The 17334-nt window shown below is 51.4% G+C and overlaps 1 protein-coding gene across 3 annotated transcripts in view; it reads right to left on the bottom strand.

Moving 5' to 3' along the window:
- Positions 1–11550, bottom strand: part of PPP2R5C (protein phosphatase 2 regulatory subunit B'gamma) — a 142291-nt gene extending 130741 nt beyond the window's left edge. Inside the window, exons 1-2 of one of the 3 annotated variants that reach the window (XM_044933066.2) lie at positions 11338–11550; positions 10386–10451 (exon numbers count right to left, since the gene is read on the bottom strand). In XM_044933066.2, the coding sequence (XP_044789001.1) occupies positions 10386–10451; positions 11338–11364 (93 nt within the window). In that variant the 5' untranslated portion in view covers positions 11365–11550. The remainder of the gene's footprint in view (positions 1–10385; positions 10452–11337) is intronic. The other 2 variants (XM_025271050.3, XM_044933049.2) reach the window with 2 other exon arrangements.
- Between the last annotated feature and the right edge of the window lie 5784 nt (positions 11551–17334).

Raw genomic sequence — 17334 nt, forward strand, 5'->3', positions numbered from 1 at the left:
GACAGCATATTAAAAAGCAGAGATATCACTTTGCCAACAAAGGTCCATATAGTCAAAACGATGGTTTTTCCAGCAGTCATGTATGGATGTGAGAGTTGGACCATAAAGAAGGCTGAGAGCCGAAGAATTGGTGATGAGGAAGATTCTTGAGAGCCCCTTGGATAGCAAGGAGATCAAACAAGTCAATCTTAAAGGAAATCAGCCGTGAATATTCATTGGAAGGACTGATGCTGAATTTGAAGCTCCAATACTTTGGCCACCTGATGTGAAGAGCTGACACACTGGAAAAGACCCTGATGCTGGGAAAGACTGAAGGCAGGAGGAGAAGGGAACGACAGAGGATGAGATGGCTGGGTGGCATTACCGACTCAAAGGACATGAGTTTGAACAAACGCCAGGAGATGGTGAAGGACACAGTAGCCTGGTGTGCTGCAGTCCTGAGATCGCAAAGAGTCAGACTCGACTGAGCAACTGAACAACAATTTTGTGGGTGTTCCTGGACCATGTGTGAGCAGACTGGTATTTGAATAAAATAAGACAATGTGTCAGGAAGGAAAGAGAGAGACAAGAGACCAAGAGAATGCTAGCTGAGGGGAGGAAGATGACTCTGGGAGAGATGAGGTTCACCCCGAAAGCAGAAAGGCCTTGCCCTTCAGAGCCCAGGCTCTCTCTCTCAGCATGCAGCACTGCGCCCGTTAGATCTGGAAGGAACCAGACTAGCTCTGCTCTAGGATGCAGGGCTCAGAGTAGATCAAGGAAAATGCGAAACTGCAGACTTCTGGACTCTTTTTTTTTTTAAAACCAAGTGTGTTTTGATCCCCGCCACCTGCAACCCACAAATGAAGATAAATGTCTAAAAAGAAACACGAGAAGGACATAAGGCTGCTGTTTCCCCGGGGCCGCCCTGGGTCCACTCCCTGGGTCCACCCTGATGGGGAGGGCGTGGCCTCGGGCTGAGTATCAGGGGTGGGGCTTTAGAAGGTAGGCGGGGCCTCTTTCCCACCTCACATTCCCCTTGTCACCTGCCTCTTTTCTCTAATTTTACCCATTTGCTCTTTTGGTCAGTTTATATGTCTTCTTGTCTCTTAAATTTAATCCTAGGTTTGATCCTTTATATTAAGAAGAGTGACAGCTAACAAGTTCAAAGCGCTCACACTGGAATTATTTTGAAAGCTACTGCTGGGGTCTGAGGCTGCTCTGTCCAGTAGAACTTCCTGCGAAGTGGGAACTGCTCCCTGTGTGCTGTCCAGCAGGGCACCCATGGCCAGATGTGGCTGCTGAGCACGTGGAATGCGGCTGGTGTGACTGAGGAACTGAACTTCTGAATCTGATTTATTTTTTGTTAATTCACACTTAGCTGCGTGTGTCGAGCAGCTAACTCTTGGGTCTAATGTCTTGGTGGTGCCAGGCACACTGCTACTCCCATTGGCCAGAACCAGCTTTAGGTCAGAACTAGCGCCCCTTTCGGAGAAGGCAATGGCACCCCACTCCAGTGCTCTTGCCTGGAAAATCCCATGGGGAGAAGCCTGGTGGGCTGCAGTCCATGGGGTCGCTAAGAGTCAGACATGACTGAGTGGCTTCCCTTTCACTTTTTACTTTCATGCATTGGAGAAGGAAATGGCAACCCACTCCAGTGTTCTTGCCTGGAGAATCCCAGGGACAGAGGAGCCTGGTGGGCTGCCGTCTATGGGGCTGCACAGAGTCGGACACGACTGAAGCGACTTAGCAGCAGCAGCGCCCCTTCGGTGGTGCTAGTGGCAAAAGAACCCGCCTGCCAACGCAGGAGGTGTAATAGATACAGGTTAGATCCCTGGGCCGGGAGGATGCCCTGGAGAAGGAAATGGCAACACACTCCAGTATTCTTGCCTGGAGAATCTCATGGACAGAGGAGCCTGGTGGGCTACAGTCCATGGGGTTGCAGAGTCGGACACGACTGAAGTGACTTAGCATGCACACACAATGCCCCTTTAGAGCCTTGCTCAAGCTCATCTTTAAAAAACACATATAGGCTTCCCTGGTGGTCCAGTGGCTAAGACTCTGCACTCCCAGCGCAGGGGGGCATGGGTCTGGTCCCTGGTCAGGGACCTAGATCCCACATGACGCAGGGAAGCTCTCACATGCGGGAACTAAAGCTGCTGGAGTCAAATAAATCAATATAAAAAAAAAAACTCACTTATGATAAAGTCTTCTCAGACGTTAAAGAATCTGCCTGCAATGCAGGAAACCTGAGTTCGATCCCTGGGTCGAGAAGACCCCCCTGGAGAAGGAAATGGCACCCCACTCCAGTATTCTTGCCTGGAGAGTCCCATGGATGGAGGAACTTGGCGGGCTGTAGTCCATGGGGTTGCAAAGAGTCGGACACGACTGAGCAACCAACACTTCCAACCTGATAGAGGAAAACATGAAGTCCTCCAACTGAGAGGTTTTCTTCCTCCCCTCTTGGAGCGTTTACTTCTAGGCCGGCTCTCTCCCGCCCCCAGGTGGAGAAAATGAAGATGACGCCGTGCCCGGGGTTTGGGAAGCAACACGTCTCAGCAGCTGCTGTTCTGGAAGCTGACCTACAAGCAGGGCCTGGGGAGACTTGGCTCAACACCACCGGCGGACAGGAAGACGCCAGGCTGTTACCAGAATGCTGGGCCAAGCCAGACAGCACCGTGTCCCGACCTGGGCAAGTGCCCAGTACTTAAGGAAACACCGGAGACGCTGTGAGAGTTGCCATCTTTCAGAGGAATTTTCCCTGTGACTTAGGAAAAGATCCCCGTGATTCATGCTGCTGCAGACTGACTCACCCTGCGCTCCTCGCCGGGGGGGTGACCTCGCCACCGCCGTGGGCAGGGCTCCGGGCCTGCACTCGCTGGGAGAAGGCTGACCCAGGACCTCCCACAAACAGGGATGCTTCCTGTTATCTCATACAAGTCAGTTCCAGGCTAACTCGTCAGGCAGAGGAGCTTTTACTGAAGAGGAGAGGGGTGCTCACTGACCTCAGCGGGCTTTACCCACAAGGCACTCCCCACGTCCACCGCCACACCCCCCGTCCCACGTGAGCTCGGGGGCTCCTGGGTCTGCTTTAAACCCTCTGCTTTCCTCGCCCACGGCTGTAGGGGGAGCTCTTTACAAGAACGTGCCCCACCTCGACCCATCCATTCAGCGGGACGACAGGGGCCAAGTTACCCCCAATTCTACTCAATGTCTGAGAGCAACAGCTGTGGCCCTTCACAAGTCACAGAAAACACGCTTCACGGGCGACGACGAGGGCCTCCCTCTTGTCTTCCCCAGCGCCTTTAACAGGACAAGACACACTCCAACTTTTGTCTCTTTCTATACATGTACACACACAACTTACAAAATACGTATGAGCTACTGAGAAATATTCCCAAAATAAATGTAAAAAGAATGATAAAGCACCCCAGATTTGTGGATATGAAGGGCCAACTCTAAGTTATGCTGGGATTTCTGACTGTGCAAACAGTCACCCCAACCCCCATGTTATCCAAGGGCCAACCAAACCTTTTACAAGAATCTTTAGAAACATCAGAAAAAACACCTAAGACGATAAGCTTCAGATTTGTGTGTGTGTGTGCTGAGGTGCTTCCATCATGTCCGACTCTTTGTGGCCCCATGGACTGTAGCATGCCAGCTTATCTGTCCAAGGAATTCTCCAGGCAAGAAAACTGGGGGGGTTGCTATGCCCTCCTCCAGGGAATTTTTCCAACCCAGGGTTTGAACCTGTGTCTCCTGTGGCTCCTGCGTTGCAGGATTCTTTACTGCTGAGCCACTGGGAAGGCCCAATCTTCTGCTCTAATATAATGCTATTTATTTGAAACAAATTACACTGAATGAAAATTCTGCATTAAAATTCCCTTAGATGATCAAGGAGGCGATACATAAATAAGCCTCTTACCAAGAGAGATTTTTTTCTTTCAAATTTACAGAATCAGAAAGAAAACAGCCAGCTGATTGATTCGAAGCTCTCTTCCTTCCTGAACACTTTCAAAATCCACCAACAAGTACTTCTTGACTCCAGGTCCTAACACATCTGGCAAGTGCAAAGAAGAATCCAGTTAAAGCGCTGGCCTCGAGGTCTCGGTCTAGTGGGGAGGTAAATCTCAGGTAAATTAAAGTTGTCCGAGGCACTATACATGGTAAACAATTGGCAGGGCAGATAACTGCTATGCAAATTGAAAAGACAGGGAAAAAACACATTGCAGGATGGTGAGAAAAAGTTTCCTCTAAATTTCAGAACAAATGAACTTGAGTTGGAGATACAAAGACGAAAGCAGGAAAGGGATGAGAGGAGTAGTCTAAACATCAGGTCTCCGAGTGGGCTCCCTGACGCCCCTGGGGGGGGGGTCTCCTATTTTTATGGTAACATTGAGACATGCTTTGTCTTTATAACCATCATTTTGCTGATTTCTCACAGGCTACTGGACTGCTGCTGCTACGTGACGTCAGTTGTGTCTGACTCTGTGCAACCCCATAGACAACAGCCCACCAGGCTCCCCCGTCCCTGGGATTCTCCAGGCAAGAGCACTGGAGTGGGTTGCCATTTCCTTCTCCAATGCATGAAAGTAAAAAGTGAAAGGGAAGTCGCTCAGTCGTGTCCGACTGTTAGCGACCCCATGGACTGCAGCCTACCAGGCTCCTCCGCCCATGGGATTTGCCAGGCAAGAGCACTGGAGTGGGGTGCCATTGCCTGCTACCGACATATGATATCAAAACAGACAGAATGCAGGCACAGACTCAGGAGACCAGCTATCTTCAGTTAAGCCAGATATTACAGGGATTTGCAGAAACACAGAGCAATGCCATTTTTCCTGGTGAACTTTTGTAAATAGTAATTCCTGATGAAAAATATTCTATTTATGTCAACACGCCATAGGTGTGGTATAGGTATTAAATAAATTAATGCATAACAAAAAATTTTCTCTTTTAGTTTCTGATATGAAATACATAGTTATAGCCCACCTCAGTCAAAGCTCTCAGGGACCTTCATGAATTCTGAAGGGTATGAAGGGGTGTGGGTGCCCCTCTATCTGAGCACAGCTCTTCCCATCCACGTGCCAGGCACGACTCACAAGCAAGCGTGCGTGATTTGTGCAGAGAGCTTTCTAGAGCAGTGGCTGCGACACGGGGCCATTTTGGCCTCCAAGAGACACTGGGCCACGTTAAGAGGCATTTTTGCTTGTCATGGCCGGAGATGGGGAGCTGCTGGCACCTAGTGGGGCTGCCCAAGGATCCCGGGGGAGCTCCTGAGTGCACAGCACCACGGGCGGCACCACAGGGGTGCACCTGGCCCCCATGGCTGCAGTGCTGAGGCTGGGTTGCCCTCTCAAGAGCAGCGGGTCTCTGGTGGGAGGCACTCTGTGACCACCAAGTGTCCAGCTTGTAGCACAGGACAGGAGCCGGCGCTAGAGAGGGGATAGCTCAGGGAGTCTTACTCCCTGAGGACAGTGCGCTCCTGGCACCTCCAGACCCCACATCCTACCAACCCGACCATCCTCTCTGTAGAGCCGCCTCTTCCTGGACACCTGGGCCCTAAGCAATGATGATGCGGAATTCCCATTCCCAACAAAATGACTTGTAGAGAGTCCCTTGGACAGCAAAGAGATCAAACCAGTCAATCCTAAAGGAAATCAACCCCGAATAGTCATTGGAAGAACTGATGCTGAAGCTGAGGCTCCAATACTCTGGCCACATGATGTGAAGAGCCCACTCACTGGAAAAGACCCTGATGCTGGGAAAGACTGAAGACAAAAGGAGAAGGGGACAGCAGAGGGTGAGATGGTTGGACGGCACGAGCTTGAGCAAGCTCTGGGACATAGTGAAAGACAGGGAAGCCTGGCGTGCTGTAGTCCATGGAGTCACAAAGACCTGGACATGACTTAGCGACTGAACAATGAACAACAAAATAATTACATAAGAATTTTTAACAAGTTGTTTTTTTCGGCCCCACCCAGCGGCATGAGAGATCTTAGTTCCTTGACCAGGGATTCCCCTGCAGTGGAAGCACAGAGTCCTAACCACCGGACAGCCAGGGAAGTCCCATCAAAACAGATTTTAAAGTACTCCTCCTTGGAGCCCTCTCCGAGTGTCCCTGGAGGCCAGTTTGCGGTTGTATTGGAAAAAATCGGTAAGATGACGATGGGAGAAGGGGCACGGGAAGCCCCCAGTGAGCCTGAGTTGAGAATTCAGCCTCCACACAGAGGCTTTGGTGTTCTGGGGATGGGAGGTGGGGACTCTCCTCTCAGGAGGGGAGGACCATGGCTGTCCCCTTGAAAGCACAACCACTTCGCCGTCCTTCTCCAACCTTATGCAGCTCAGAAAGCCTGCTACCAAATCACGCGACTGGAGAGTCAAAAAACTTTTCATGGACAGGCATCTTTCACAAAAACGTTATTCCTGTTAACATGTAACAGGCGTTACTGTCACTATTAGATGAATTAATAAGCATCTCTAAAATTTCAGTTTAAATTTCTAAAACAGGACTCTACCACCGATGCCGACGGGACCCCAGCAAGTCTGGCTTCCTGTCTCAGGAACCTTGAGCGGAGCAGGTGGGGAATGCAAAGGGACAGGTCACAGAGAGGAAGACGAGCTACTGCTGAAGGTGGAAGGGGACAGAATAAGCTCACAGGTTAGGAGAGAGGGCTGTTCAGCTTTCCTTTCAGCAACAGATATTATGTAAGAGTTGCTGTAGAGACTTTCAAACAAAACTGAGCTGAAACAGGATAAGGAAGACACACGACCAGAGAACAACACTCGAACGACCTTTAATGTGCTTACAACCAATCTCTTTACAGAAAGCATCGACGCTTTTAAAAACGTAACTTTGGACACAGTACACAAATTGAAATAATGATAACAAAGCACATAGTCGCGTGGTCTGATCCTCTGCAGTGGACTCTGGGACTCTCCAAGCGGTTTATTAGGGTTCTAAACGCTCATCCAATGAGCCTAGCTATGTGTCTACAGACTCGATGCTGACTGAGGACAGCTGCTCAGGGACAAGTTCGCTCTGTCAATCGCCACAGGTCTACAAGGTCAAGGTCCCCGTGAACTCATCTGTGTCCTCCCTCCTTAAAAGCATGCTTGAAATAAACCAGCAGGAAGTAATGGGTGGAAACTGATTCCCAGGACACTTATGGAAAGGCAAGTCAAACATTAACCATTCTGTTTCTAAGGAGGAAAAAAAAAATCTACTTGCAAAAAAGAAAAAAAATCAAAGATGTACCAAATACAGGTCAGTCAAGGAGTAGAAATTTCTACTAAAAGACAAAAGTTATACAGCAGCAGTTATGACTTTTAATGGTATCTTGCTGCCCTGGGAGATATATCCTGGCCATATATCTTGTGGGGAAAACTTTCAAGAGGGGTCACGCTTGATCTATCCCATGCAGTTAAAAATGGTCAAATGTGAAACTCACCAAGTCATTTTAGAGATGAGGAGCCAGGGCCACGGAAGTTAGGTGCCACTGCTGACGGCACCCGGGGTCAGCGTTTGTGCTCACGAGCCCCCGGCCGAGGCACTGCCCCAGCCACACTTGTCCTGCCTGCAGGACTTCATGTTCTTGCTAAAGACTCATGCCGTTAAATGGCCCCCATTCTAACCAAAGCGGTCTGCGATGCTAGCCACCAGCTCCTTTGTTTTCCTTGAGGCCAGCTTGTCGCCAGCCAGGACTTTGTATAAAGACCTTTCCCCACACTTGAAGTGGCTGGTATACCGAGTCAGCCACAGGCCAAGCTCTTTTAAGTGTTCTCGGTCGGGATGACTTGTCTGCCCTGGACGAGCACCTGCTCTGTACCCCTCGGGCTATGAGGTCCAGGATGTGCTAACTGTCCTAATGGAGGTGTGTCTGCAGGGTAACCTGAGCCAATGCCGACCGTGAAGGTGATGTGACATCTGAAAGGTTCGAAAAGCAGCGTGGGAAACTGTAAGTAAGTGATTCTTTGCAACCCCATGGACTGCAGCCCACCAGGCTCCTCTGTTCATGAGATTTTCCAGGCAAGGATACTGGAGTGGGTTGCCATTTCCCTCTCCAGGGGATCTTCCCGACCCAGGGATCGAACCTGGGTCTCTTGCACTGCAGGCAGATTCTTTACCGACTGAGCTACCAGGGAAGCCCGGGGGAAACTATAAACCCATGTGAACCGTTCAGGTTAAAACATTCCAGCTCAAAGTAACATCGGCAGACAGGAGGGGAAGAGAGTGTGCGATGGTTTCATTCACCCGTGTGAGTAAATCGCACTGGCTAAGGGGGTGGGACTAGAAGTGAAGATGGACAAGAATACAGAGGGGAGAGAGACAACAGCGGGAAAGCAATGGCCAACCCAGAGTTCAGAGGCACAGAAGAGCCTCGGCTAGTGCTCCTGCAAAATACCCAGGACCTGCCAAGTGTCAGGCTTAATATGCCATGTTGCCTCTGGGATCCTGAGGAGGAAGCAATGAAGGGCCCAACATTTCAGTACTTTTCAGTGGTAATTTCGAGCTCTGTAGCTCCAGCTCTTAGACAGTAGCGCTGGAAAAAATACAGAAAGACAAGTGGGGCATCACACTCAAGACACTGGAGGCCACACCTCAAGATTCTTAAGCCACTGACAGTCTAAGAACCCAATCCACCTCAAACAGACACTTGATTTAGGAGTGGCTTTGGGATTGCTGAGTTGCTGAGCAGTTGTTGTTGTTGTTGTTTTCCAGATTCAAACTTAACTTTTTCCATCCTTACAGTCAGGTTCTTTTCATTAAAACAGGAATAAATGAACCATATGCACTGATCTGTGCGTGTGCAACACTAACAGAGACAGGTATGCGAGCAAGAAAGGTCCGGGGCAGCACTCGGAAGACTAAGCAGTTTTAATGAAAGAGCAACAAACCAAAAAAGGGAAAAGAAAAGGCATATACCTTTGCAGAGCAGCTAAATTTCATTTAAATCAATTTAGTCAAAAGAGTGACACGGAAGTAAGCCAAGTCAAATGCAAGAATGCCACAGTGAAACGTGACTGTCTGCTATAAAAGAAGAACAGGGGAAGACTGGCACAAAGATACTGGTATTTAAGGAACCTTTTGGATTTCTGTTTTCTGCTTTGGGGAGGGCAACAGATTTGCTGGAGTAAACCACCTTCTGAAGAGGAGGGAGACTTAGAACGTACCAAATGGTAAGGAAAAGATAACCTGGGGCTATATATATTAAAAAAAAAAAAAAAAAAAGGCTAGTGCAGATAATGGCCTGTTAACTTATTTCCCAGACAGAACTGAACTCGATTCTAATTTGGCTTATAGGAAAGGGTCTGACACTTGTAAATTACCGTCATTGGCGATAAGACTAGGGACCTAAACAGTCCAGCTCTGGAGAACTATGACACCAAATTAAGCAGCTTCTCTGCTACCAAGGATTCAAAACAACCCATTAGCTCTGCCTGGGTCCGTGCGGCTCCCAGACCCTCAGCCCAAGGTGCTCTAGCTAAACTGGTTGCAAGGAAGAAAGGGTGAAGCCAAGCACTGGCTCTGTAGACACCCTCAAAGCACGCTCCCACCAGGTAGACACAGTCCCCACAAAGCACTCTGGCAGCTTCCTCAATAAGCCCAAAGGAAAGAAGCGAAAGCAGTCAGAACTGGCCAATACAAAGAAAAACAATGTGAAAGATGACGGACAATTGCACAAAAATAGCAATACCAGAAAATCCAAAATATACCAGCACTGTGAGGGACAGAGGCTAATGGGACAGGACACTTACAGGGAAAAACACAGCAAAGTCTGCAGCCCAGAAAGCAAGGATGATGGGAGGAGGGGGAGGACGAGCTGCTGAGACAGACCTGCCTGTGAGCATGCTCAGTCGCTTCAGTCGTGGCCGACTCCTTGCGACCCCATGGACTGTAGCCCACCAGGCTCTTCTGGCCATGGGATTTTCCCCGCAAGAATACTGGAGTCGGTGGCCATTTCCTCCTCTAGGGGATCTTCCCAGCCCAAGGATCGATCCTGCGTCTCCTGCATTGCAGGCATATTTTTAACCACTGAGCCACCGGGGAAGCTGAGAGACAGACCTGGCCCCTTGCAAAGGAAGGAGGATGGGAAAACTGAAAGGAACCTGAACCCAGTCTTGAAAGAGTCCTTGACGCCAGGCTCCACAGCAGGGCTGCTAGATTTCAGGTGGTGAACCTGAATATACCAGCTGCGCCAGACGTACACAACTGGTCTGAAAACATTCTTATTTCCCCAAAGACAAATAATACAAACCCAAATAACTAAAATGGAGGGCTATGAGCAACACGAGTAAAATATCTCATACAGGGACACATTTCAGAAGAGCCTAGATTTTCTCACCCTCAGTTTTCCTGCCCTAAAAAGGTGTTTATGAAAAAAATGGAAACAATATTTAAGAATAGTTACCTCTGAGTCTATTATGTCTTGTCCTTCTTTTGAACTTTTTCCACTCTTCCCTGCTTTGGGTGATTCCTGGGAAACATCAAGCAGAATCAATTAGGCTCCTCAATTTTTAGACTGTGAAACATCAAATAAACCAAAATGCAGTTTCATAAGTATTCAGACACTTTAACTATGACTTTTGATAGTTTTCATCAATACCATCACGACTTTCTTCCTTTATATGGTTAAGAGACCCAGGATTGTGATGTGACACCCACCGGCCAACCCAAAATTCAGATTCTCCTTGTTTTCTTCGTCTGCATTATCTGGCGCTCAAAACTTGAAGCAGAAACAGGTAAACGCACATTTGTACCATGCTCTCGGCATCTTGAAAGATGCACATCACAACCCTTTTTTCCCCTTCCCACACTCAACTCTGGGAGCGAGGATATTCGGGGAGATTCTGAAACGCTACAGAGCTCCACCTGAAGCAAAAACATACCCCCCCCCCACCCGTATGCAAACGCAGCCCAGTCACAGCCGTCGCAGCCGCCGCCACCCAGGATAATAATAGTATTTGAGAGTCCCTGAGTGTCCCTCCGGAGGGCAAACCGTTCTCCCCAAGCATTAAGCCCGGTCCATTCGCTGCCCTCCTCCCCAGCCGGAGGGTTCCTGCTGAGACGCCTGCACCCCGGCCTCGGAAGCCCCTGTCCAGGCGCCTGCGAGGATGGGTCAACCACCTCCGCGGCCCCACCTGCCCCCTCGCGCCCATCGCGCGCGCCGCCCCCCAACCCCGGCCGCGCCCCCCACGCCCCGGCCGGTCCCGGCCTGGGCTCCGAGGCCCCGGGCGGACCCGCTGCCCCCCGCCCCCACCCCGCACCCGCGCGATCCGGGAGCCCCGCCGGGCCCCGCTCCCGGGCCGTTCCCCGCTGCCCCTCGCGCCCGCCCCGTCCGGCGGCCCCGGGACCCGACTCACTTTCTCCTTCTTGTTTTTATTCGGCATGGCTGGTGCGGACCGCCGCCGCCTCCCCCGCCCCGGCCGTCGCGCCTCCCCCTCCCGGCCGCCGCCGCCGCCGCCGCCGCCGCCGCCGCCGCCGCCGCCGCCCGGGGACTGAGTCGTTCGCTCGCTCGCGGTTCCCCTTTCCCAGGCTCCCAGAGGCTGCGGCAGCCGCGGCGGCGGCAGCGGCGGCGGCGGCGGCGGAGGCAGCGGCGGCTTCTCTCCGCCCCTCCCCCGGCCCGCCCCGCCCCTCCCCTCCCCCAGAGCTCTCCCCGCCCCCGCGCCCGGCCCCGCCCCCGTCCCGCGGCCCCGCTCCGCCCCCAGCCCGCCTTCGCGCCGGCCCCGCCCCCAGCCCGGGGCACCACCCCGCCCCATCTCCGGCCCCGCCCCTGCTCGCGGCCCCTCCCACCACGGCCCCCGCCCCCAGCGCGCGGTCCCGCCCCCGCCCCGCCCCCGCCCCGCCCCACCGCCCTCCAGGCCACCGGGCCATTGGCCGAGGCGCCTCACGTGCCCTAACGCTCTCCGTTCTCCCCGCTCCTTCGCGCGGCTTCTGTCTCCCTCCCCGCGCTCCGGCTCGGGTCCGTCTCACGCAGGGCAGCGGCGGCGGCTGGGGAGGGAGTGTGGGGCTTCGGCTGAGGCGACAGACCGGAGACTGCTGTGGAGGTTCGGGACAGATAGAGCAGGGGACGCATTTGAAACGGATGGCAATAACTTGTGCGGCCAGAGGGACGCGAACGGCGACTTCGGCCCCTGGCCGCCGCGGCGCTGGGTAGTGGCTGAGGAGGCCCGGCAGCCACGCGAGCAGCGGTTTCGCGGGTTCCCACTAGGCCACGCCTCTTGGGGGGCCGCCCCGCCTCCTGCGTTGGCCCCGCCCTCAGGGGGTCCGCCCCCTCCTTCTGTGTTGGCCACGCCCCCAGGCCAACCCCGCCTCCTGTGTTGGCCACGCCCCCGGATCAGCCCCGCCTCCTCCTGTGTTGGCCTCGCCCCCGGTCCGGGGCCCCGCCTCTGGTGGCCCCACCCGACAGGTCAGGTTCCTGCTTTGCCAATGGGATTTTATTTTATTCTTTAATTTGGCTTGATCGTAAGAAGAAATCTCTGCATTATGACCAGGAATCACGTGGTTCATTTTACCTCGCTAATAGCTCTTGGGAGATGAATTTTCCAAGGGAAGTGGGCTAACTTTTTGATATTCCCGCAATTTGTGTAGTGCAGAAATATTTTAGGTATTAAGACTCTAGGAGTGAGCGGTGCAGGGGCCGTTGGTGTCTCACCTGTGAAGATTAGGAACTGAATCTTATCTGGGCACTTCGAAACCATTGTGTTCTCTTAGGCCTGGGTTTTCACTCTTGAAAGTTGCCAGGCAAAGCATTTTCGGTTATCCTGCGCGGCTCTGCCGTGAGAAAGCTAAAAGAAGAAAAAAAGAACTAATGTGAGGAGTGTCGTGGGAGGTCCTGAAAGTAAGTTCTGCATGCAGGTGTCTGAACGTGTGTCTTTAGACGAATATCCTCAGGTTAATTGCACAGCCCTAAACAGCCATTTGTGCAGAAGAAACGGTTTTTGATTAGTCTTTTAAGTGGGTTAATAGTTTCTCCAAAAAAAAAAAAAGTTTAAAGTGGAGAGAGGGTAGAGCAATGCCTCTGGTTAATAACACTTCATTTTTAAAATGACATATATGCTGACAATCTAATAAACCCAGTGTAAGTCTATATCAGAAAGGACAGTTCTGAAACTGGTAGTTGATGACCACAGAGTTCTAAAGGGGCTCAGGGGCTCCCCTGAGACTTGTCTGTGTCACCAGTATTCTTGTATCATAGCCCTTGATGCAGTATTGCCGGCATTCATCCAACAAACATTTTGTTGGATGCCCACTGTGTGCAAAGCACAGTGCAAGGGATACCATGGTGAACAAGGCGTGACCCTTGTCTTGAAGCACACCAGCTCCTTGGGGGTGGAAACAAGAAAGTCAGTAATCACAGGATGTGACATGGTGACACGGCAAGCCTGCAAGGTCTGGAGTGAGAATGGCCTGGCTTGTAATCCTGAAAGAACACAGGAGTATTTTTATGGCCAGAGATGAGAGTGAAAGAACAAAGACTTCTAATTAAGACTAGTAGGCTTTGGCAAGGAATTGGACTTCTTTTTGAATGTATAATGGTTCGGGGTCACTAAAGGATACTAAGCTGGGGAGTGACTGGCTCACATTTGCACTTTAGAAGACATTGTGGCAGGAGTGTTGGGGGAGGGGAGCAACCAGGCTCTCATTCTGGTCCAGATGCTGCCTGTGAGGCCTCTCGATGACAACAGGAGGAAGGACCCCAAATACCCTGGAGGCCAACTTGCTCAGGCGGGAGAGCCAGAATCGAAGATGAAAGGCTGATGCCCGTGTTTGTAGTTTGGGCACCCTCATGATGAGGAAGGGATGTAAGGGGATAAGGAATGGAGAGCAGGCTTTTGAGAAAACGTGATTTCAGTCTTGGGACATGCCGAATTTGAGCAGCAGCTGCAACATGCTAGTAGGGGTGTCGACTGCAAATGGAAATGCAGATCTGACAGAGTCAGTGCATGTCAGGGTAGGTGTTTACCAGGTCAGCTTGAGTTGAGGGAAAATGTAGGGCAAGATATCAGAAGAGCTACCTAGTTACCACCCAGTGACCTTGAAACCACAGTAACTGGAGAAACGAGTCAACACTGCAAACCTACCATGTGTGGTCCTCAATGGCCATCGAGCTGGTTTTCATTTGTCCGCATTAGAGAGGGCCATCTCATAGCCAGTGTTCTAGCCAAAAGTTGTAGAATGTTCCCAGGGGATGCTGGGAACCGTGCTGTGTCCTGGCTCCCGTGGCATTTACAGGAACACAGATGGTAGAGGTAGATCCTGGTCTCAAAAGAAGGGATTCAAAATAGGCTGTTAGAGCCTAGATGGGAGGGGAGTTTGGGGACAATGGATATATGTATGTGTGTGGCGGAGAAGGCAATGGCACCCCACTCTAGCACTCTTGCCTGGAAAATCCCATGGATGGAGGAGCCTGGAAGGCTGTAGTCCATGGGGTCGCTAAGGGTTGGACACGACTGAGCGACTGACTTCACTTTCACTTTTCACTTTCATGCATTGGAGAAGGAAATGGCAACCCACTCCAGTGTTCTTGCCTGGAGAATCCCAGGGACGGGGAAGCCTGGTGGGCTGCCATCTCTGGGGTCACACAGAGTCGGACATGACTGAAGTGACTTAGCATAGCATAGCATGTGTGTGGCTGAGTCCCTTTGCTGTTCTCCTGAAACTACCACGACATTGATAATTGGCTATTGTTGTTGCTCAGTCTGACTCTTTGTGACCCCATAGACTGTAACTTGCTAGGCCCCTCTGTCCATGGGGTTTTTCAGGCAAGAATACTAGAATGGGTTGCCATTTCCTTCTCCAGTTAATTGGCTATGCCCAGTAAAAAATAAAAAGTTAAAAAATAACCAAACAGGCTGTTGAACTTGGTAGTCCAGGGGTTGAGAATCCACCTGCCAGTGCAGGAGACACAGGTTCCATTCCTGGTCTGGGAAGATCCCACGTGCTATGGGGCAGCTAAGCCCGTGAGCCACAACTACTGAGCCGACATGCTCTAGAGCCTGTGCTCTGCGAGAGAAGCCACTGCAATGGGAAGCCCGTGTACCACAACTAGACATTGGCCCCTGCTCACCGCAACTAGAGAAAGGTGTACAGCAATGCATGTACAGCAATGAAGACGCAGCACAGCCAAAAATGAATAAATGCATTAAAAAAACAGGCTGTCAAAGGGATATAGAGATAGTGTGTGTGTGTTCATACTCATATGTGCATGTGTGTGGTGCGTGCACATGTGTCTGAGATGGCCCATGTTCGTAAAAACACTGCCTATATTACACAAAACCCCTTTTTCTTCAGACCCCCACCCTTTTCGAACACTTATCCTGAAGATGGCCCCGAGTAACCCAGAAATGCTTTCTCCACGTCCAGCTGCTCTGTACAGTGGATTGCTGCGTTTCTGGCGCCAAGGTCTCGCAGGGCCAGAGAGGTCCTGGAGGACTCGGGTCTTGGGCTGCACGGCAGTCATCAGCCTCAGGACCACAGAGTCTTGCCGCCTCACTCGGGGGCAGGGGGTTGGCTGGTGAGGAAAGGCAGGGCACAGAGAAGATGGCTCCTGCCCCACAGTCAGCCGTGGGGCCCTTGCGTGCGCCCACCCTCAGGAGTCCTCCCCACTCCCCTACTCTCAAAGACGTCTGTGACGGCCCTGCCCTCACACGCTCCTCGGAGGCCGGGCCCGCCTCGGCCCTGCCGCCATGCTACCGCCCGGGCCTCCCTGACCCAGAGCCTCCTGTCCGGGCTCCCTGGACGTCAGCCTGGGTCCCATCACGTCGCCCACTCAGACTTTCAGCTGAGGTTCCTGGGGGAGTGATCACCTCACAGGCATTCTGGGTTTCCCAGGGCCCGGTGTTGGTTGAAGAGACTGATTTCCCCTGCCTCTGTGGTTTGGCCCATCGTCTCAGCCTGTCCTGTGACCTCCTCTCGTCTCCCCATCAGCCTGGGGTGTGCCTACAAGCCCCCTACTCTGTCCAGTAGGCTCCCCATCCTCACTCCTCCCCACTCCTGGCCAGGGGCTGCCTACAGCCTGGACGGGGCAGTAACTTCTTCAAGGCCACCCCTGGGCCTTCTCCACTCCAGAAGTTCAACTCGTTTACCCCACCTCTACTGTTTCTTCACTTCATTTCCACAGATTGGTGCTTAAACACTCATTTCTTGTGGAATTTTGGCCTATTCATTCACACATTACAAATTTGCAGAGTAGGGGTGGAGGGGTAGGGAATACATGTCAGTCAGATTACACTAGAATGAAATGTCCACAAGGAGTTTTGACCACAGAAGCCAGCACACACTCAGCTTGGTTGCCACGGAATGGACAGTGATTTGATGGGAACTGCTCTTCAGCTCTGAGGATCCAAGGAAACACACCCCAAAGTCACCAACCTAAGGCCCAGGGGTACCAAGACTACTCAGACTAAGGAAAGCCCCTTGCTTGGCCCCTTAAGAGCTGTGATAAGTGCCAGGGGTCAGCCGGTGAATCACCGTCTGGCAGTAAACCACCCGGCTCTGCAGGGTGTCCTTGCTATGACAAACCTAGACAGCATACAGAAAATCGAAGACATCACTTTGCTGACAAAGGTCCATATATGGTTTTTTCATAACTCATGTACGGATGTGAGAGTTGGATCATAAAGAAAGCTGAGTGCCAACGAATTTTTAATTGTGGCGCTGAAGACTCTTGAGTCCCTTGGATTGTAAGGAGATCAAACCGGTCCATCCTAAAGGAAGTCAATCCTGAATATTCACTGGAAGGACTGATGCTGAAGCTGAAGCTCCAATCCTTTGGCCACCTGATGCAAAGAGCTGACTCATTGGAAAAGACCCTGATGCTGGGAAAGATTGAGAGCAGGAGAAGAGGGTGACAGAGGATGAGATGGTTGGATGGCATCACCAACTCAATGGACTTGAGTTTGAGCAAACTCTGGGAGATAGTGAAGGATGGGGATGCCTGGGGTGCTGCAGTCCATGGGGTCACAAAGAGTTGAACACGACTTAGCGACTGAGCAACAACTGTGTAGGGTGAACCTGGAGGACTTTCTCTGTGAAAGCCAAATGGTGATACGTTCATGAAGGTTCTAAAACTTAAAAGTTTTGTAGACTGCTCTAAAACAATCTATCAAAGTCATAAAAAAGTTCTAAAAATATTTTAATTTCATTAAATATAGAAGAAAACTGGGCACTACACAAAATATAATTTCATTTTCATGGAGATAAAATCCCTTTCTTTTTTTCCTCCCAAATCCCTAAATCCAGTGGAGGAGATAAGACAGGACAGAAATAACCCAAGGTGGGGTGAGAAGAACACCGTAAGAGCATTAGAGACCTGGGATTAGGAGGTTTCTGAGCAAGGAGGGCAGGAGGCAGGCAGC

The sequence above is a fragment of the Bubalus bubalis genome, chromosome 20, assembly GCF_019923935.1.
Source record: "Bubalus bubalis isolate 160015118507 breed Murrah chromosome 20, NDDB_SH_1, whole genome shotgun sequence".
Lineage (NCBI taxonomy): Eukaryota > Metazoa > Chordata > Mammalia > Artiodactyla > Bovidae > Bubalus > Bubalus bubalis.